We start from the raw sequence: 23,270 nt of genomic DNA on the forward strand, positions 1-23,270 counted from the left end.
TTCATTAGTATCATCAGTAACACCTGTGAAGGAAGTCGAAAGACACCCGGAAGTAGAACAAAATGGTGTATATGCATAGAGCCTATTATATGAAGATAAGGTTGGAAATGGGCGTGTTTCATTAACCTCCAAAACAGGTTTTAAAATCGGTGTTCATCTTAAAAAGCACAAACAAGTTAATCCGAGTTCCCATAAGTTCTTTTTTCACTACTAGGGGGAATTCAAACAAGTTAACACAAATGTGGTGGCAAAGTGAGACAGTACTCAAGATACAATGTTTTATAATTTTAATGAAAAAGTATATAGTAGCACAGTTGTAAATAAACAATCAGGCTTAACATTAAAGGTTGGTGTCAAAGAACATTATGTTACCTTTTTACAAAGGTTTCCTGTATCAAGTCTTTTCACGTGTCGCACACATCTTTTCATTTCTTTTTGTACAGACTCTTTGCGTACATATACAATACAATATCTATCCCTTCTGAAATACATTGCAAGTCAGGGGTGGAATTCAGTGTTAGGGACAGGACAGGACAGGACAGCGCAACCTTTTGGTGCTACCATCTCAGCATGCAAATTGAAATAAGACAGGGGCGTCAATTGGGTATGCAGCTGCCATACCCTGGGTCCAGGGGGGAAAATAATAGTTACTTTTAAATATAAATCCATGAATGTCTCTTTGTCTATCTGTGCTGGTTATTATGTTGTAAAATGACTACAAATGCAACATTTAACAAAATGGTCACTTTAACAAGGTATTATAATTATATTCTCCCCATCTTGACAAAATGGTATATTTCCAGGTTCCGCAGATCAGCTGCACAGGTGCACTGCATTATTGTTAATTGTGGCACGTTTACTAACATGCCAAGTTTAGCTGCACTTGACAACTGTTCCAGGCTGCCATATCCAGCCCAAGAAACCGTAGTAACGGGGAGGAAAATAAAATGTACTTAGAATAAATGTATCATGCCTGTTGCTAAGGTATGGCAAGGTATTGCCATACCTTAGTTTTTTTCACCACTGAAATAAGACATGAAAAAACATGGATTTTCAGTCCCTTCATTGAGATCTGGAAATGAAAACTTTTCAATATTTCTCTTTAGAAATGTTTGAAAAGTTCTTGTCGTCACAATTTTCAGAGCAAAGAGGACAATTGTGATGGAAATATGAAACTGGATTTTTTCTTTTCTTTTACGAAATCTTCCCCTGGAACAGGTGGGTGGGGGTCATTAATTAGGCTGTTCGGTGCTGCCGAGATTTTACGACTCCCCAAACCGAAATAAATTAGGCTGTAAAAGTGGAGTATGCATTGGCGATTCGGCCCTGTTTATTTTACAGTCTATCTTACGGTATATGCCATGCAGTTCTCAGTCATTTCTGTGAGGACAATTTACCCTGGAAACAGGCTTGCTACATATTTAACTTTACATCTGAATAACTATTCCATCACCCCCACAGACTTTAAATAAAAGTAACCTTCGTTCAAAATTGAGTTTCAGAGAGCACAGAGTTATTGACAGCGATGATGAGTACCTGGTCCTGTTCGTATGAAAATATGAGAATAAAAGTAACAATATGGTGTAAGCACAAGAGGGATCACACTTTGCACAAATATATTCCAACAAAACAAAAGTGATTTCACAACAGTATTCCATCATACCTTCCCTCCCCAAATTAGGGACTTCAAGCAAGGACAGCAACGGAGGTCCACCCTGTTAACCGGACATGGATCAGCGCTCGATAGATAAACCTGCTGGTCGTCGCACTGGTCGCAGCCCTTCCTACCACGGCAGAAACTACCTTTCCACGTAGCGTCTACATTAACGTCTGCTGCATAGACGCGTCACCATGGGAACCAAAGAGTTCAGTAATAGGGGTGGGAACAGGTCGCCGACAGCGGTTTGTTTAACGATTTTGACTGCTACAGCGACTGCGTCATAGCAGCTGTACTTCCGCCTTAGCAGAGCCGTCCTGAAAACAATCCTTTACTCCTTGCTTAAACTCCCTAATGGATTTGGGCTTGGTCCCATGGAAGAGCACGCATGCCTTGTTAACTTTACTATAGAGGTAGATGATACCGAGGGCCAACATGCTTCCAGAAATGCTATCTGCAACTGATGAGCACATTGCTGTTTACACCTTTTTTTCACTCTGACCAATCACACTGTTCTGTTGAAGAAAATGATTTTTTATATATCGTCACTGTCGGGCAGAAACCTCGTATCTCCAAGTTTCAAATTTGTAGATTTTTAAACGGACACAATTTTTAAACGCACAACGCCTCGCGGTGCGAGGCGTTGTGTGCTTGTAGATCGTCTGTTTTCACTAGTTTAAATCATTTTAAAAATGATAAATACAAAACAAACTGTTTTGTACATACAAGGTTTCCACCCGACAACGACAATATATATATCCACAAGTTTCCGCGGGAGTTTACTGGAGACCATCGGGACCAAACTTCCGGGTTTAACAGCAGACATACAAGCTCACATCGCGTCGCAGATGCAACCCGTTGTGAGCTTGTAAATCGGCGCCGGAAGCTCGGTACAGACGTCTGCGCAATGCACTATGGGGCGTTGGAAACTCGTGGATATATTTTTTTAAATGTTCCATTACTGCCAAGCAGCTGGCTAGATAGGCTTTGATCAATTTGGTTTGTTTATGCAACGGCACAAGGGAAACATAGTGTAAGTGGGGAAGAGGTGGAACATGAGCTTTATTTTGAAGTTAAGTGGAACCATTTGAAAATGATGGGATCCAACCAGATTGTCCTGAGAGACCAAGGAATGACAATGAATTTCCTCTGTTTAGTTTTAACTATGAATTCCACCCCTGATACGCAACCAGACCCTGCAACTGATTCCCTGACAGCTATGAACACGTGCTCACTTTCGATGCACTTGATTTAAAAGCATAGAGCAGGTGTCGGTAGTGTACACACACACACACACACACACCAGCCCCCTACACTTATGAATCAATAGCCCCATTTCTACTGTAGGGCCAACCCAGAACTAGAACCACAACTTTCCACAACCAAGAACATTCAAGAACCTGTGAAGTTCCGGGACCAAGTTCTGCTTATGTTTCCATATAAACCAGAACTAACTGGGAAGGTCCCAAAAAAGAGCAGCAGTGCTGCTGGCCCCTCCCATAGGTTCCCAGAACTAAAGTTTAGTTCTACCTCAGGAGCAGGACCTAAAAAAAGGTTCCTGGAACCTCGTCTGGAACCGGGCCGTACGCAATGGAAACAAAACCGGTCCCATCCTAATTTACAGTACACTTTAAGACAGAATAAGACATAATAAAGCCATAATAAGAAATAATGTGTTGGTATTTAGAACTAATATGTTTTATTAGACATATTAGACAGAAACAAAGACAGAATAGCAGAAAGAGCGGATACATTCTCTGGCACCGGCACCTGCCGTGGAACTGCCCCGGCAGGCACCGCCGCACGACCGGCAGTTTGAACAGCGTCCTGGCAGTAGACCGGCGGCGGCCGCACGGACCGGCAGTCGGGACCTGCCGGTCCGTGCAGTGGTGGCTACAGTTCCGTGCGGCGGCCGACGGTCCTATCACCGGCGATGCAGCGTGACTGACGGTTGAACTGCCGGTCGTGCCGCAGTGCCAGATAACGTATTCACTCTTTCTGCTATTCTGTCTTTGTTTCTGTCTAATAAAATAATATTAGTTCTAATTACCAACACATTATTTCTTAATATGGCTTTATTATGTCTTATTCTGTCTTAAAGTGTACTGTAAATTAGATTGGGACCACAAAACCAGAACCAAAAAAAATAAGTTCAGGTTCCTGAAAGTTCTGGTTCCACATTGCAGTGGAAAAGGGGGCTAATCTGTGTGTGATAGCGGATGAGTGCACACCGCACACCTCAAGAAAAGAACAGACTAACGGACAGAAAAAAACTCTCTTCTCTTCTCCCAATCCTCGGTGGATTGCAATCTGTTCCAAAAAGTCCAAAAGTTATGAGATGGTTGGGGGGGGGGGGGAGGGGTTTTCTTTTTTTTTACAGATCTGTCCGTGCCTTGGCGGCAGTGGGGGCGTACTTGGGCATGAGCTCGGTGATTTTGCGGATGAAGTCGGACTTCTCGGCGCAGCCTTTGCACGTCTCGCCCCACTCCTCCAGGATCTTCTTCAGGTCCTTCACCTTCAGCTTCTTCAGGTCCACGGTGCTCAGGTCCACCTGTTTGTCTGCAGAGCACAGTTAGGAGAGAGAGAGGTCAACATCAAAACGTCCTGTCCCATTAAAAAGGTTGTCAATGCTGGAACGAGCTCCCCAGGTGTGTCGCATCAAATTCTGGGCCCTGGCTGGGTACAAGGATTCACTGTGGGGCCCCCTGTGCTTTAACAATTGAAAAATAGCAGATATACAAGCTAGGCCTGTCCTCTAAAAATCGACGGATTGACGCGTCGCTTTAAGCCCCGGGAATCGACGCCAATTGTTTGAGTCGAGGAGTCGAAAATATATATTTTTTTATATCACCAGTTAGCCTATTACTGCGGTGCACTGCTGGACTGGTGTCATGTACTTCCAATTGAGAGATGTAGCAATTGGCGAACAGTTATTTATTGTCTCGCACCAGCGTAGGGGTGAAAGTGAGACGGAACGGCCAGAACCGCCCCATCGTTAAAACATTCGGAGCCGGGACGGTGTTCCTTTAAGAGGAGAAGCACGCTGTCAAAATCCCATATTAAATAACCTGCCACAGCGCAAACGCACGTCCACAAAGTAATTAAACAATCTACTAAAGTCAAATTAACATACACAAGTGTAGGCTACTAGTTACATTTTCTAATTAAAGTGCTTCTGAATTGTTCCAAGTAATCCATGATGATGTTTGATTCCGCTGTGTTTGCGTCCATGACATGTCCACACTGCTGGCTCGGAGATGTTTTATTTGTTTTAACGGTGTGTTGTGTATTGCTATGCAGATAACGTTTTTGCTCGCGCACCGATATCACCGTGTATTCAATCATCTTAATGTATTATTGTGTTATGTTGATGTGGACGTTTAAAGCAACACTTTTTTTTTAAACTTTTTTTTACACAAAGTAGACTATAAAACGATTCGCCGACGCGTCGGAATGAACCCCACGACTCGAGTCGACTTCAAAAATCCCGAGTCGAGGACAGCCCTAATACAAGCTCACAGCACGGCACCGAGTGCCACGCTGCAGGGCTTGTAGATCTGCTATTTTTTTTAAACCGTGAAAATCTTTTAATATTTCAAATCCTTCTAAGGTTTAAAAAAAAAAAGAAAAAAAAAAGATATGTCAGTGGTGCTCAAACCTTTTCATGTGTATTTTGCCACGGACCCCCATCTCAAAATATTTAGTTCCAGGGACTCCACCAGAAGCAAAATTTGAGTTACAAATGTTGGATGAAAAAATACATAATTATATTCAAAGATTTGCACACATTTTCATGACTTTTCAAAAATAGCAGATCTACAAGCACTCGGTGCCGCGCTGTGAGCTTGTATCTCTGCTATTTTTCAATAGCTAAATAGCTATAAAATAATTAAGGCCCCTCCACCTTGGGCCCTAGTAACTCAGTCCTCATCTGGGGACCCCCCAAAATAATGTGGGGACCCGACCCACAGGTTGAGAACCAGTGCTATAGTAGATAATAGACAGAGTGATGATTATTTGGGAAATGACTATTGGCTCTTTCAAAAGATCTTTACGCACAAGAACTCTTTGAGAAACCATCATCAGTAATGCAGATATGGTGACCAAACAGAGGCGTTGTGGTTCATTTCACATGGGGCTTTTAGTTGCTCTACTGCAGCGCAGTATTTTCTATTTGCTCCATGCGCACATGTATGTATTGACTTTGACCTCTAAGGAACTATTGCTGTATTGACTTTGACCTCTAAGGACCGTCCAGGAAGAGTGCTCATGTGCGTCTTGCGGTGACACGCTTCCTAGTTTCTTCTTTTTTCGCACTGATTTTTGACATTGCACTATTGGTTGTGTTGGTAGTTTCTGAGTATTTTTGCTTTATTTAACAATGACAGTGAGATACTTGTTTGCACTAACTAGCATTGACTGCTATGGTCTCTTTTGCAAGACACTTTATGTACTTATATATTATTCGCCCCCTCTATTGATGCACCTTCTCTTTATTGGTACTGTACTGCTCTTGTCTTTGTTTTTGTTTTTTTCCCCCTCTTATCTATCTTTTCTTATGTCTCTGTAACTTTGTAAATAACTGTATACTACTGTGCTTCTACTGGACAACTGAATTTCCCCCTTGGGATAATAAAGGTATCTATCTATCTATCTATCTATGTAGACGCACGCACACATCTCAAGGTGCGCGTGCACGTGACGACCGTGACGTCAGTAAATGACTGCCCGCCCTGAAAAGAAAACACCAAAGCACCACTGGAAACGGGTACAAAAAAAGACGACGATATGGCACAACAGTTTGAGCTGGTAAAAACCAGGCAGACGCAAGGAAGAAAGAAAAAGAGCAAGAGAAAGAGAAAGAGAAGGAAACAAAGAAAGTGCCCGGGCCACCGCCCTCGGGGGACGTACCGTATTTCAGTTCACAGATCTGCATGTCTTTCTTCTTCAGTTTCTCACAGATCTTTTCCACGGGGACGTGGTGGCTGAGTGGCTTCGAAACTTCGTTAACAATCTTTGTAGCAGCGTCACTTGTGGCACCAATGTAGTAACACTAGAGACCATGCAGGACAGAAGTACAGGACAATGTAGTAACACTAGAGACCATGCAGGACAGAAGCAAGAAGATGACATTTGATTGGGGTTAAATTGATAAATACAAAGCTTGTTTCACATAGCAACAATCACTCAACATAGCTTAATCAATAGCTGATCTAGCTTGTAGATCGGCAAAGCCGATACCGATCAAAGCCGATACAGGCATAATCGGCCGATGGCGATCACTCACCGATCAATCGGCACATCTCTAATGATAAACAGCAATAAAACAGAAAGACACCACATTTGATGTGATGGTCATTTTTAAAAGAAAACATTTGAGTGCTCGGTCACACTGCCCCCCCCTGCCAGTTCATTATTCACACATAACTACTCTCCTGGTCCATCAATGTTCCTTTATCTCACTCCCTCAACTTTCCAACCTCATACCTTTCTCATACACACAGAAATAAACAAACGCGATGATACAAACTGCCACTCTGATGTGTTGGAAGTATGGATTTAATTTGGAGGGTCTATGTGCCATCTTCACTAGGGTTGGAGGCGGTAACCGCCGTACCGCCGTACCGCGGTATACCGAGGTCTACCGCGGTGTCATTGTGCTTACCGCGGTAAAAAGACAAAAAAAAAGGTCTATTTTTTATTGGAAAACAAGCGAGTTTTAAAACGGGGGAGAAGCGAGGACCGCATGCGCTCCATGCCGCTCTGCTCTGGGCCGTGTACCACACGTTGGAAGCCACATACGTCACTCAGACACAGACCTGCACACGCGTGATTCCTAAACCCACCAGGCTTGAGTTAAGACCCGCCTCGTGGAAACGCGAGGACTTCCAGGAGTGAGGCGGGTCTTAACTCAATCCTGGTGGGTTTAGGAATCACGCCCTGCACACAGTGCACAGAGCAGGGTACGGAGCACAACTCTATGACGGAGCAGCATACACTTTCTCTGTAATCCACTCGACACAAGGATGTTAATACATACCTTGTGTTGTGGCATATCTTTTTTTATTCATACGGATTACTGGCGGAGCGCGGGCCGTGTGGAGTAAAACCGAAAATGAAACTATTTTACTTTCTCCACCGCGTCGCACGTTGTGCCCCGTACGGCGCGTCGGCGATTTTATAACCTTTTCTGTCAAGTCTTGTAACTAAAACCTGTATATAGCAGCACTCAATCACTGCGATTTGAGAGTTGAGACGTGACGTGAGTTTACAGAATCACTGTACACGATCTGACTACCCTTCCTCTTCTGGTTTGTTCACACAGCTGTTCGTGTCTGAAAAGCCCAAGTAGCTAGCCTACGTTACTATGGTAACCCGACAGTGCAGAACTAAAAGCTCAGAACGCGTCGCGGATGCGATGTGTTGTGAGCTTGTAGATCTGCTCCTTTGAAAGCCAGACCCGCTGTGCTGTACAGAGAAGTATAACTCGGGCAGTCAGGCTGTGGGAAGATGATTGCAATATTTTGGCTTATCGCCAAAGCTTAATTAATAGATATGGGGGTGCGGTAATTACCGCAGTACCGGCGATAAATGGGAAGACGGTAATCGCGGTAACAAAATGTCCATACCGCCCCAGGCCTAATCTTCACTCAATGGTGTGCTGTATGCATGCATCATACCAACGTATCTAGTTAGTTAGGCTCAAGCAGAGGCAAATGTTTATTTAGATAGACCAACTGTATATAGCATTTTGTATTACCTTTTGCTGTTCTGGCTTACTGTAAGTAACTTCAAAATAAAATGTTCATTTCAACTGATTGCTCTCATTTTCAGACATTACAACACATTTTTTAGTGGTTTGCAGTTCATAGTCTTTTTCCCAGGACCACCCAGGTTCTCATTCACAAACAAAGAAACACATACCATTATTCACACATGAGACTTGCCCAAAGCTGCTGCTGAGCACTGGAACCAGGGGCGTCAAAATGGCCAAAATGATTATTTTATCATTATGTTACGCTTTTTGTGGTCATTTTTTAATAGAAACACATATACAAAGCTCAATTGTTTTTATAAAATATTTTCGAAACATTATTTTTATTTTAGCGTCTGTTTTTCAAGAAAAAGTTGACTATAGCTCCTTTAAAGTCTCACTTGGGGTTAATCCACAGGTGGTCGTTTACAGTAGCAAAATTCATTAGTAGGCCCACTTCTGTAGCATCAACCCACTATGAAACTAACTGGATGACATGTAGTATGACGCATATAGTCTTTTATTTATTTTATTTCGATGTTTTATAATTGCGATGATATTTGAATGTTTTTTGTTGCCATTTTTACGTCCATGAATTGAATACCAAGGACCTCTGACGTAAACAAGACCGTAAAGGGCTTATTTGGGGGTGTTCCTTTTAACAGTTCTACTGCCATATTTATTATTTATGTATTTGTGCTGGTGCCATCAAAAAGTACCTTTGCGATGTTATAGAAAATTATCTATGGGTTATTTCCAAAAATAATTGTTTTCAAGGGACACATATATATGTACTGTAGCCAAACTGACGGCAGGGGGAAGCCTTATGCAAGGAATGAATGTGAAATGGCACTCCTCACTTTCCGTCGTTCAGAGTATAGAAATCGTTTTCTAGATCAGGTCCACAGAATACAGCCAGGAAGTGATTTGGGAAGTGATTTGGGTGATTTGTGGTGGAAATTTTAGAGCAGCGTTACGGGAGCTGTTCTTACTGTACACACCCGCGCGACCCCTCATCAGCTTACAGTGCTCAAACAAGGTAAAAGAACTAGCGTTCGTATTGGCTTTGCGCCGCCGTCAGAATTGGGACGAGCGTTAACGTTCAAGCAGTAAAAGAGTTAAGCAGGGTGTTGACCTGCACTTGTACATTTGTCTTGTTTTGACTGTACTCGTACTGTTCTTCATTTTTGTCTAATAAAATATTCAACCCATCAATCAAACATTGTGAGACTGTTGACTTACAAAGCGGTTGTCCTTGCCCTTGGAGTCTTTGCAGAACTTTACCAAGGCCGTCTCAATGTCTGCACTGTTGAACTTCACGTTGCTGTCCTGCAGCGACTGGTAAAACCTCCCCAGGAAGGTCACACACACTGGAACACACACAGAACAGGGAACATAATTAGTCATGCAAATGACTAATTCTGAGTCAGGACAACACCTGATGGGAAAGTTACAAAAGATTAGAGCAGGGGTCTTCAACGTTTTCAGGCCAAGGACCCCTTAGTTGAGAGAGAGATGAAGCAGGGACCCCCCCACAACCTTTTCATAGATTTCATATAGTTTAGTTTCATTATTTGACAGCACAATCATCAGTGTATTTTGGATTCATGTCAATTTGTGTTTTCAGATATTTAACCACTTGAACCGTGAATACTTAATAAACTTGACCTTTCACTCTGTACTTAGTCTGCTCTTTTTCCCCTCTACACCAAAGCTCTTAGTTTTTATCACTCAAAGATTTCGAGGACCCCCTGTAGTAACTCTGGGTCCCGGACCCCCTGTTGAAGACCCCTGGATTAGAGGGGGAGTAGTTACAGACTATGTAGCATTTGAAGATGTTGGAATAGTTGTCTTGTTTAACTCATTTAGGCCTAACCTAAATGTTAAATATTATTCAAAAATTACAAAAACAAATATGTTGCTACATACTACTGTATATGTACTGTAATACACTCAAATGTGTTCCCGGTATAAAACAGTAAGCACATTTTTGTTGAGTAGTTACAGACTATGTAGAATTTGAAGATGTTAATATAGTTGTCTGGCATAAGAAAAAAAAATTGCACAATTTCCCCGAATCCACGCCCTTGCTGTATAAAAGACACATACAAGGATCGGATAACCAGTAAAACCTCATGTGAATCATGTTTGGATGGTGCCAAATCCCTGGATCAGTTACATGACAAGCCTTTAGCTTTCATTTTCCATTCCAATCTCTCACAACCAAAAGGTACCAACATGACAGCTGTCCGCTTAGGTTAACTGCTGTAAACGTTTCACCGTTGATGGATGGTACAATGCTCACTGTTTTTGACTGTACAGTTATATATGCATAAATATCAACTGTAGCTGACACACACTGACTGTATACATCAGCCTTATATTATCCACAGTGTATAATCGTCTACTCTAAATATCCATTCATAGATACACAGCATGTTCATATTATTGTAGACAGTTTGTACACTATTCTAGCGCCTATATAGTATATTTATAGGCTAAAGTTATACAATTCAAATGCAGGCGACAAGGTCACAATCCTTATTAGGAGTACAACAATAAAATACATTTTAATTATATAAAAATATTGTTTAATAAAATATATATATATTTTTTTATTATAAATAGATCTAGAATCTCAAAATGCACAAAGACACATTGTACATCTGCTATAAACTGTCTTATGTAGCTTATCGACTTTAGCTCATTATAAACAGTCTACTCTACTCATATTAAGTCAAAATGTTTCACATTGATTCGTTGATATTGTTAAAGACATTTAGACGTTTTTCTTGATTCTTCTGAAAAGGAATTGATAGAATAATACATAGTTGGGGCTTTAATCTGAGGCAGCTGCTACAAATGTCAATAAGGACTCCTAGTTCACTAAGCAGTTATCTAAGACTATTTGTGACCACATATCAAAATATGGTCATTGCAGTAACATATTACTGTATTTACAGGACGTTTCTAAGATTGTGCCCCTCATCCATTCCAACGTGACGCATTTCTTTCACCTTCCAGTTTCCTCGACAGCATAAAGTCAAAATGCAAGCTGTATAATATCTTAGTAGAACTGTGGGGTGAAGTGGCTTAAAATTTAGAATTGCCCCTTGGGTTTGTGACAATGTGGCCCCTGAACAATTTAATTGAATAAAGGGGGTCTAAATTGACCCTTACACGCCTTTAACTTTGACAGTGTACAAATGGTCCATTTGGTTCCATTTGTAGATGTTGTACACTGTCAAAGTTTAAGGTGAGACCTTCAAAATGTCAAAGATTTAGAAATGCATGATAAGAAGTAAGAAGTGATGGAACATACAAAATGCAAAATCCAATGGAACCAAATGAACCCGTCCCATTTGTACACTTTCAAAGTTAAGGAGAGACCTTAAAATGTCAAAGATTAAGAAACACTGTCAATAGTTACATACATGATATTAAATAAGTAAGAAGTGAACAGAAGCAATATAGGCTAAATCAGAGGCTATACCTTTAGCTACAGAAGAACACCTACCTTCACATTCTCCCTCTTTCAGTGCTTCTGTGCTCCCCGGCACCAAAACCAGCGCGAGAGCCACGGATAGCCCGCCTAAACACAACATTTCGACAGCAAATAAATTAAATTAGTTATTTTAGTACTTATTTAGTGAGTAGTGTGTAAAAAACGACCGCTTTTCAGTGCGTTCACATGAGTGTGTGTGTGCAGTGGAGGGACGCCGGTTTCTGGCATAGAGTATATATAAAAGGTTTCTGGTTGTACAGCAGCGAGCACTTCCTGCTAACACGTCGAGCTAAAAAGCCGGGTTCTCATTGGTCCACAACTGGGGCACTTCCTGTAGTCCACCACGCACCGGGCGCTGATTGGCCAGAGCGGGCACATTCCGGGAGCATCGTCCAGTTGGCGGCCGCTGATTGGCTGGTTAGGCTGTTAGAATGTTTTTGCGTGTCAAGTCTAGTCACCGTTTATTTGGATAAAAAGTGCTTTCCGTAACAAATAGCATAAAAAAGCAACAATGCATGAAATAAAATAATTAACATAGTACAAGAATCATAGCAAAAATATAATAATAAACAGGTACAACAAGGTACAAAGATCAGAAAATTCCTAAAAATACAACAGAAGTTAAAAGAACATAAAAGCAAGCAATGCAGTTCAACAGATTTGTTTTTATGGATTGAAGACAAGTTTGCATAGGAAAAGGTACAGTTTCATGACAGTAGAGTTCACTGGAACACACGGTCAACTAAAAGGAGATCCAAGAAAGCCTCTTAGGCCTATGGCTTATTTACATTGGAAACCTTTTTTAAACTCATATAACATTGAATGACAGACAGTAAAACAAAAGATCCATCCATCCATCTTCAACCGCTTATCTGGAATCGGGTCGCGGGGGTAACAGACTACAGTTCCAACTGAGACCTCCAGATTTTCCTGAGCAACTTCCTCCACTCCCTCAGGGAGTGAGGCGCTCCCAAGCCAGTTTGGAGATATAATCCCTCCATCTGGTCTTTGGTCTGCCACGGGGTCTCCTCCCAAAACAAAATATACGAAAATAAAAGTATTTACAGTAGAAAGGGGGAGGTAAGGAATAAGGATATAGACTTTGTCTTTTACCAGTTTCAAGTAGAAACCGCCTGGCTGTAAGTGACTTTTTAGAGCGGTTTTAAAGGAAGTTAGGGAGTTAGCCTACACTCCTCTACCCTCCACTGAATGTCCCCCTTGGGATAATAAAGCTATCCATCTATCTATCTTTAAGGCTTTCAGCAGGGCGTTCCACATTTTAGTGGTATGGCAGGAGAATTAATTTGATCCTTTTTAGAGCCAAATCTGGGTTGATGAGAGATGATTTGCGCTCAGATGACAGCCCCCTGCAGTTGATTGTCAGCGGACCCCTGTCACAAATCAAATGCCCAGATGTAATATGGATTCTAGACCAATAATTAATCTCCTTATGCAAGGTGAAGCTTTCAATCCCAAATACAATGCTTTAACTGTTAATATTATTGGCTCCTTGCACGCACCAGCTTGTAAAAAAAAAAGTAAAAAATCACGGTATGCGTTTTCATTGCAGGGAAATTTGTATTCTCCCGGTACTTTCAACAAAAATTACTAGGTATTTTGCTGTAACGTTTCGGACGCCAAAACTCCCGGCACACAAAATAAGTGGTAGTTTTCACATGGAGTGAATTTCAAAATTGGCGTCATTTTTGAAAAAGAAATTCCAGAAGTTTTGCTCAATGAAAACGGGGCACTAGTGAAATGTTTCCCATTGAGCACCGGAGCACAAGGTCATGGTGAACAAAAATCTGTGTCCCTCCAACACCACACGAGTCAGAATAATGGGAGGTCGGAAAAATTGTAGGTCGCTCGGAACTATGACATGGCACCGCCTCTCCCAAGGGCACGTCAGAGGCTTGTGCTTCCAATGTCTGTCAGAGGCCTTAGGATACTTGGTACACACAGGCAGGTATAGCCGCTAATATGCACACAAATGCATTGCCAAGTATAAGCACCCCGTAAATGTACTGGTCATATTCCACTGCTCCACCAGAATCTCCCTGTGGTATATAGAGAAAAGAATGAGGAATAATAGAACGAGGGGGAAAGACGGAATGAAGGATGAGAAAAAGACAACACAAGCAACAATTTGTGAAATCACACTGATTCGTTCAAAAGAACAAACTTCATGAATGTTGAACTCTAAGGCCGCAATCAGACATACGCGTGAGACATCTTCTCCGTATCGTTTGAGAATGAGGGGCGGAGGGGGAGTCCATTGCATTTTCTATCTAGGTCACGTGGTTTCATGTCGTTGCCGTGTCTCTTGCTCAACCGAAGGCTGTCTTTTGGCCAAGAGACACGGCAACGACAAAAAACCATGTGACGTTCATTGACGATGAATTGGAATGCCCCTTCTCCCCTCATTCTCAGAAGATACGGACACGATAGCTGTCGCAACTGTCTGTAGCGCGCCTAAGCCGAAAGCATCTTTTAGGGATACAGCATTTTGTTGTAGGCCTACTGCAGTCAGGGCCGGACTTACCATTGGGCAAGGGTGGGCACGTGCCCAGGGGCCTCAGGGGGGTGGGGGTCCTCAAAAAAAAAAAAAAAAAAAAAAAAATCAAAAAATATTTTTTGGACCCCAAAAAATGTAGTGGGCATGATCGCGAAATTCCATGTTTAACCCCCATACCAACCCCATCTTTCAAACATGGAAGCCATGTTTGTTTACATTTCAAGAAAACATAATGGCTGCTAGCTCATGAATGCCTGAACGGATTTCCATTCGGATTCTTTTGTTTGAAAGCTGTGAACAGTGTGCACACATGTGGTGCATGATCTAGGCATGGGCGTGCATGATCCGTGCACTATTAATTACATGGAAGTCTATGGAGAGGGAGGCGGTGTGGAACTTGGAAGCCTTTTTGAAAATACCCTGAATGAGTTAATGATGACATTTTAAAGTATTGCTATCCAAATAAAGTGATATTTGTGTTTATTTACTGTACATTTTGTTTTATTATGGTAACGACATTGAGAGCTTCTGCTCTGCTCGCCGCACTGCATGTAGTTGCTCTGAAAGCTTAGTGCAGTCTAAAGCCCGCCCACTCTATGTATCCGGTACTTCGCGTGCGCAGTATGTGTGCGGTACTTCGTGCGCGCACAAGGGCCTCTTTATTTCCCCTTGCCCAGGGGCCTCATGTCATATAAATCCGGCACTGACTGCAGTACATGACAATAAAGTCTCTATGGTATACAGTGCTATCCACTAATGTAGTTGTGTTCAACGTATGTTCAGGAGTAGAGACCACCCCCTAGCCTGGTTCCAGACCCTGAATCGCTAGCCATATGCACCCCTTTAAAAATTTGTTTTGGCGAATAATGGAGTGAAACGAAATGTCAATTCAGGCTGAGTGTCAGGCTAACCACCCTCTGCTTATCTCGGCCACACCCGTCCTCTAACACCAATATCAACTACACCTGCACTGCTTATCTCTCAGCCAATATACGTTGCAATCATCACAGTATAAATATACCTGTTTTGTTTCTGCTAACGTGGATTTCCCCCTCCCCAATCACCCTCCTTCCCTTACTCCTCATTATCATTGCTCTAGCCTCTACTGACTTTTTAAAATGTCTTTCTTGTAGGAGCCCCGGGGCAGTGCAGTGTTGGAGCAGAGGTGACAGACCGCTCCCGAGCTGAGCAACCCAAAAGTGGTCGTCAGCTCCGAGACTACACCCCCGCCCTGTGTCTCGCCCTGCCTTGGGCTCCCCAGCAATACACATGCATTTTGTTCAATAAATGCTGTTTAACTTGAGCAGAAGGTGTGGTCTCTTATATGGGTTGGATTCTAGGGATTCTATCTGTAGGCTAAACTATTACACGAAGAAAGATAAACAAAAATGACAATGTCAATATCTGGACTGTCATTGACACTGGATTCCTACTTTCACTGTCCCTGACAAAAGTTCCAATGCTTTTCACTCCAGAAGAGCCCAGTGATGCAAAACGTTACAGCAGGGGTAGGCGGTCTTGGGCACGGGTGCCAACATTGGCAAAGGGGTGGGTGATCACTACAGTAGCTGGCATCTATGCCGCTAAAATGTGGAACGCTCTACCGAAGGCCTTAACGGAGTGTAAATACCTACCTTCTTTTGAAACTGCTCCGAAAAGCCACTTAAAGGGGGCCTGTCACCTAAAGGGTTACTGTCACTTTAAGAATCATCTTAAAGAACAAGTTAATATTTTTATGATGTCATTGTGGGGATGCGCAATTATAAGCCAAACAAATTAATTGTCTATATAGCCTGACTGTATGACTACTTACTGTACTGGTCAGCTGTTGTTGGGGGGAGAGGGGCAGATTAGACTGTGACATGAGCTTCAGACTGTTTCAGACCGTTTTCAGAGAAGCTCATGTCACAGTTTAATCTGCCCCTCAACCCCTTTAGGTGACAGTACCCCTTTAAGAGGTGGCTGCTACTCGAAACTGTTAGAAGAAAACAAAGCCTATCCTTATAGTCGGGGACCCAGTCCCCAAAATGGGAGGGGACCTGTGATTTTCTGCCGTACTTTTTATTTCTGTTTTATCTATTAGTTTGGTCATTAAGGTCCACAGAATGACAGGCCTGCTCTGCCAGAAACATCGCGAAAAAAAGTTATGGCCATTTGTATATTCACTGTCCCATCGACTCCAATACACTGTGACTACACAGGAAAAGAAAAGTATTAAAAAAAGAACAAAATCTGCTTTAAGTATTACGTGAGGGGTCAAACTGGGGTGTTTTCATGATTCTGAATCCATTGCAAGCTTTTGTTTTGAATGAAAAACATTCCTTGGGCTACATTTCGACCCCAGAAAATGGTGAAAGTTGATGAGTCATCAAAAAAAAAAAAAGTGATGATTCATCACTTTTCACCATTTTCTGGGTCTGAATTTTTGCCCAAGGAATGTTTTTCATGCAAAACAAATGCTTGCAATGGATTTTTTAAACTTTTTTTTGATGACTCATCACTTTTCACCATTTTCTCGGGTTGAAATGTAGCTCAAGGAATGTTTTTCATGCAAAACAAATGCTTGCAATGGATTCAGAATCATGAAGAACCCCCAGTTTGACCCCTCACATGTGCTACTTAAAGTAGATTTTTTTCTTTTTTAAATATTTTTCTTTTCCTGTGTAGTCACAGTGTATTGGAGTCAATGGGACAGTGAATATACAAATGGCCATAACTTTTTTTCGCGATGTTTCCGGCAGAGCAGGCCTCTCATTCTGTGGACCTTAATGACCAACCTAATAGATAAAACTGAAATAAAAAGTACGGCAGAAAATCACAGGTACCCCTCTTTTCTTTGAGCTTTTGGCCATGTGGGTCCTCGACTATTACCTCCCCCTTGACCTTTCTATTGTAAATACCATTTATTTTGCATTGTTTACGACATTTTTTATATCGATATTTTATATAGATATATTTTCTCCATAGTACTGTGTTTTATTTGTCTGTCATTCAATGTTATACGAGTTTAAAAAAAGGACCCCAATAGAAACAAGTCCCAAAAGATTTCTTGAGGTGTTTATCATTTTAGTTGACCTTGTACCAGTGAACTGTACTGTCATGAAACTGACTTTTCCTATGCAAACTTCTAATTAATCAAACAAACAAACAAACAAACACTGGCATAAGTGTGAGAGAGTTTTCATTTATTTATTAAATATTTTTAAAAAGGTTTAGTAAATTAAGTCAACTCACATCTACAGTATTATGCAATTTACATACTGCATATAATTCTACATTCATTAACGGACTTTAAGAGAGTCTGGGTGATAAGTGGGTTATTGCTTGAGTCTAATCTATAGGCCTACAGCATGCATGTAAAAGAATATATTTCTAAAGAAGAAGAACAACAAAAATAAAGGTTGTTATTTATAGCCTGTCAAAATCAATTGGAAATTAGATTTTTTTTTATGTGGTGCCATAATTAAACTCTTTGTTGATATGGCACACTGACAAATGACTATCAAGAAAATGACAACATGGCATTTCATGTCAAAAAGGTTGCCGACCCCTGCATTACAGCGGTGTTTCTCAAACCTTAAAATTCCAAGGTCTTCCCTTAACTCTGACAGCATACAAATGGAACCAAATGGACCCTAACGGGTCCATTTGGTAGACTTGAAAGAGTCAATTTAGACCCTCCTAAAGGAACCCACAGAGTCACTGGAATCCACTTTGAGAAACACTGCATTACAGGATCACAGCATGTGCTGTGTCAAAGTATTACCAACAGAGGGCAATAGAGTGTTATCACAAATCTGCCAGCTGCCGTTTCACCCTACACTGCCCCACACACAAGACAAAATGCAGTGTGTCTTTCAGTGTGAATTGTCATTGACATAAGTGTCATTGACTGAACCATTAAAGAGCTGTCTGTTGATCTGTTGCATGAATCTGAATTCACCATTTGCATATATATGTTTATAACTTGACTTTGTATTTTGTGTGATTACACAAGTAAGCACATGATACAGGAAATGATATACGATACATTTAGCACATCAAATAACAAGATAGACTATAGCCATACACTATACATAAACCACCAGTGCATACATATATGACATACATAGGCATGACAATAGTATTGGGAGAGTATTATGACATGACGATATTGCCTACCACTATCTAGGTAGAATGCATTGTTGTGTGATTCACAGTGTCACACATATCCTATACAGCAGGGGTGGGCAACTTTGATGATGGCGAGGGCCACTATATTTCCACCTTCCCTCCAGAGGGCCACATTTGTCATTCTAGTATTGCATACAATAGAAGCAAAAATAGCCGATCTACAAGCTCAAAACGCATCGCAGCTGTAGATCGGCTATTTTTGCTTCTTTTGAATTGGAATCCTGAATTCTTTTTTGTTATTTCTTAATTGGAATCCTGAAATGTAACATTTAGTTATATACTCATGTTAACTTTATGAACCTAAATACAAATACCTACATTGTACATAAAATAAATACATTTTAATACTACTATACTAGTCATTAAGCTACTTATATAGACAGAATTAAAGCAGGTCATGTTTGGAATTGTAACTGTAGCTGAAATCAATATTATATCAGTATTCCAGTATTAACCAGCGGGCCGCATTAAGTGAAGGTGGGGGCCGCATGTGGCCCCCGGGCCGCCAGTTGCCCATGTATGCTATACAGTATACCTATAGATACTGTAAACAAAGATGGTTGTCAATGAGCACAGTGCATTTTGGCAACAGTTTCTCTAACCCACTTGTTTGAACTAAACTCTCCATCTAAAGGCCAAGCCTACTGCCCCATCACAAATGAAATTTTTATCCCACGATTTTTGTAACCCATTTTTTCACCCGGTGCCAATTGCCTAAGCTGTAATCCTGGGCTCTGCTCTCCCTCTGCCAACCTGGGGAGGGCCCTGAACTGAGCTCATGCTTCCTTCAGTGCATGAGGAGTGAGCAGGCCGCTTCTTATCACCTGACAGGGGGAGCTTCCCCGGTTGGACATAGCGCGTGGAAGGAACATGTTATTCCAACCAGTTCCAGTCCCCTCCATCAGGCGCCCCGGCTGGCCAGGGGGAGGCATTATAGAGACCAGGATTACTGCATGTTTTTGTGAGGGTATCTACCCTAGGAGACACGGGGAGAACATGCAAACTCCACACAGAAAGGCCCTTTTGCCAACCCCACCTAGGGTGTGGGCACTGATGACGCGGAGGAGGGAACACGCCCCCAGCACCCACAGCGTCCCCCGGCGGGAATCGAACCCAGGACCTTCTAGCTGTGAGGGCGACAATCGAACTCTCGATTTTAACCACTTTAACCATTATTTTATGCTTTAACTATTTAAAAAAATAGCAGATCTACAAGCTTTTTTTGCAAACTTTGAATATAGGCCTATATATATTTTGTTAAAGCGAACATTTGTAACTCAAATATTTGCTTCTGGGGGGTCCCTGATACATAATATTTTGAGGTGGCGATCGGCAGCCAAGTACACTTGACATGAAAACGTTTGAGAACCACTGACATAGAAACATGTGTTTTTCAAAAACCTTAAGGATTTAGAAGACATTTAGCTTATAGAATCGGGACAAAATATTCAGACTTGCAAAAATTCTCAAGATCTTTCAAAAATAGCAGATCTACAAGCTCGCAGAAATAGCTAAAGCATAAATGAATGGTTAATGCAACACAGATTTGTTCCAGGACTAAACAGGTACTATGATTGTGACAGGTCAATGAGAAGGAACGATATGTGACATAGATTGCTCAGGTGCAAATTGAAAGCAGGATATTGAGTCAATGTCATTGACCGCCAAATTGCCCTGGAAAATAGGTTCAAATTGGACTCTACTGTGCCTTATCCCAAAATGTGTGTTAATGGCAGCTTCTCTTGGTAAAGATGATAACATCTGCCCTTATCCTAGCATGTCATAAATGTCAATGGCGTTTGCATTTCGGTGGAGTCCACACTGAAATGACTCAGTTCTTGTTATTTATATTTGACCATCGTAATAACTGGGTGACCTGGTTACATGGGGAAAGGCCCTCTTTCAGCGTTTAACCCTCCTACTTTATGACTGGCTTATTCTTTTCAATCTCACTTGTCTTTCTTTCATGTATGACTTTTTTCCATCTCTCACTTTCCATCTCATCACTCTCGCTGTCATTTTTGTCCATCTGTATCTTGATCTGTGTCATCTATCCCAGGCCTCGTATGCAAATCAAAGGGAGAATGTCACCCACACACGCAGCATGGATGGCACAGATACGTCCCTTGTTCTCTTTTTTAATGCGTAGCTGCTGCTGTCCCTGGCCGTAGGTGATCGCTCCTTCCTACTGAACTCGTTCTATTTCCCATTTCAACTAAACATTCATTCTGAACAACGATATTCAATTTCCCCTTTTTTTTGTTCTTGTGACCTTTATGCTTCTGCTTGTGTCAAAGTCACATGATATTGGCAACATTTCTGTTTCCAGTTATCAGTTTGTATTAACCAGTGGTGGAAAAGGTACTCACATTTTGTACTTAAGTATAAGTATCAGTACCGCCCTGTAGATGTACTCTGTTACAAGTAAATGTCCAGAATTCAAAATGTACTTAATGTATGAAGTGTTTGAAAACAGCAGATCTACAAGCTCACAACGTGTCGTGATGCGACGCGTTGTGAGCTTTTAGATCCGCTATTTTCAAATAGCCAAGGTATAAAATAGGGCTAACGTGGATTAATGTGTGTTTTATAATATTTGCCAGACCCATGAAATGGGTAGGCCTACATAAGCAAATGTCGGTCTGTCCGGGTTTTCTATATAAAGGGTATATATGATGATGACATGATGATGTCATAAATGATGATGACAGACAGGGGGTCTGGCACAACCAGGTTGACCTGGTCTAGTATAATTTACACCTGCAAAGTAACTAGTAACTAAAGTTTTCAAATACATGTAGTGGAGTAAAAGTACAATATTTGAATCCAAGATGTAGAGGAGTAGAAGTAAAAGTATTGGAAATTGGAAATACTCAAGTAAAGTACAAATACCACAACATTGTACTTAAGTACAGTACTTAACTAAATGTAGACTACTTAGTCACTTTACAACACTGGTATTAATTATGTGGAAAAAGAACTAGTCACATTCCAGGGAAGTGAAAACGAATTTGCCGGCCCTGGGTACAATTACACTTCCCCTACAGTCCAGTCAGTGACAATGACTCTGCATTCGGTCACTTCACTTTTTCTAGTCAATGGATTTTCACTACAGTTTCCCTCAGCAGGAATTTGAAGCCATAATTCCGTTCCGTTCACTGTACGTACAAATGCCAGCACACACGCACAAACGAACGCACACGCAAGCAACTATGTTCCCTCCTTCCCCTGCTGAAAGGGGAACTTGCCTATATGTTATCTCCTTCATAGTGTAATGACTGTTTAGACAGCTGCTAATCTTCCACAAATCTCAAACGATACAATTACCTGCAGGTACTTTTTGCTGTATTGCTTTGTGTTTCACAGGTCTGCCTAGCTATAGTTACCTGTAAGCATATTTTATTGTATCACAAAATGTATACTGTGTCTTTAGTGCTGTACACTCACTCATAATCACAACTGTTACCCTGGGAATATACTCCTACAGTGCCTCAATATTACATGGTGGAATTTACTGTAGTCTATTGTCTGAAGTTCAGATTTTGCACTAATGTGAGTCATGTATGTCACATGAATTGTTACAGCACCAGCACCAGACACCAAGAAAATACATTTGTATGAACCTTGTATTTTGTAATAAGGTTTCCAATTCTGATTCGGAAGACATCATCTTTCACCACAGATACACAGTGCTACATTTAGTGTGTAGGTATAACTAGAGGACCTAGGAGGGGTCCACGTGCACCCCCCTTAAATTCTTCTAGTTTACCTCCAATATGGAGATTTTGATGATCCAGTGGAAAAACAGCCTCCGGGAGTGCTGACTGGAACGCCGGAGAGACTGTCTTTCGGAGAAGCAGCCCACATATAAAGATATCATTTGATTCTAGACAACCTCAGGTTTCCAATGGGATCACCCTTGTCATGCTGCCATATCGGGAAGGGGGCTAAATACCTAATGATTCAAAGTTAGACAACATTTTGGGGAGGTAAAAAAAAAAAAAAAAGAGACACCATCACCATCACCATTTTCCAAATGGTCCCTTGAGCTGTCACATCAATATTTGTGAATTGAAATGAGTTAGATAGACGAATACCTACAAGCCTCCCCTGTACAGTCATAGCAAATGTATTTGTGCAGTTTGAGGTAAGAACCAAGCAGTTTTGTGCAGGCAGTATACATATATGTAATTTTGGCCTGTTGTACAAAGAGACCACTTTACTGTCTATAGCTTGTATGAGACCACTGTATTGTATCTATAGCTGTATGAGACCACGACCACTGTACTGTAATAATCTACTCGAGCTTTGGCTCTAAAGATGACTGGACTAAAATAACCATTGTAGTGTTTTAGCATTCGAGTCCAAACCTATTGACCCAAACCTAATGATGACTCAATGAATTTCTATTTAGTCTAAAAAGCAAAAGTGCCTTCATATCCCTTTTGGAAATTCAAACAGGTCAATTTGACTTGTACTTTAGTTGGGGAAATCCTTTGGAATTTGGGTGGCAAATCCCTTTCTAGTTATCAGTTATTTCCTTTCTCCCAACAGTCTGGCAATTCGTACTTTGTGTGTTGTATGATGCCAAAACATAGCAGATCTACAAGCCCACCGTGCGACAAAGTATAAATCAGACTTAAAAAAGGAGAGCTGGAAATTCCCA

The 23,270-nt window shown here is 41.4% G+C and overlaps 1 protein-coding gene across 1 annotated transcript; it reads right to left on the bottom strand.

Moving 5' to 3' along the window:
* Positions 1-313: 313 nt before the first annotated feature.
* On the bottom strand, positions 314-12,120 carry manf (mesencephalic astrocyte-derived neurotrophic factor). Its single transcript, XM_080727863.1, has 4 exons — positions 11,929-12,120; positions 9,654-9,781; positions 6,569-6,710; positions 314-4,216 (listed from the first exon to the last, which is right to left on the bottom strand). Exons 1-4 carry the CDS (start codon positions 12,014-12,016, stop codon positions 4,032-4,034), a joined length of 543 nt encoding a protein of 180 aa, XP_080583989.1. The 5' UTR covers positions 12,017-12,120; the 3' UTR covers positions 314-4,031.
* Positions 12,121-23,270: the final 11,150 nt, after the last annotated feature.

Source organism: Nannobrachium achirus, assembly GCF_963921795.1.
Source record: "Nannobrachium achirus genome assembly, chromosome: 6".
Classification (NCBI taxonomy): domain Eukaryota; kingdom Metazoa; phylum Chordata; class Actinopteri; order Myctophiformes; family Myctophidae; genus Nannobrachium; species Nannobrachium achirus.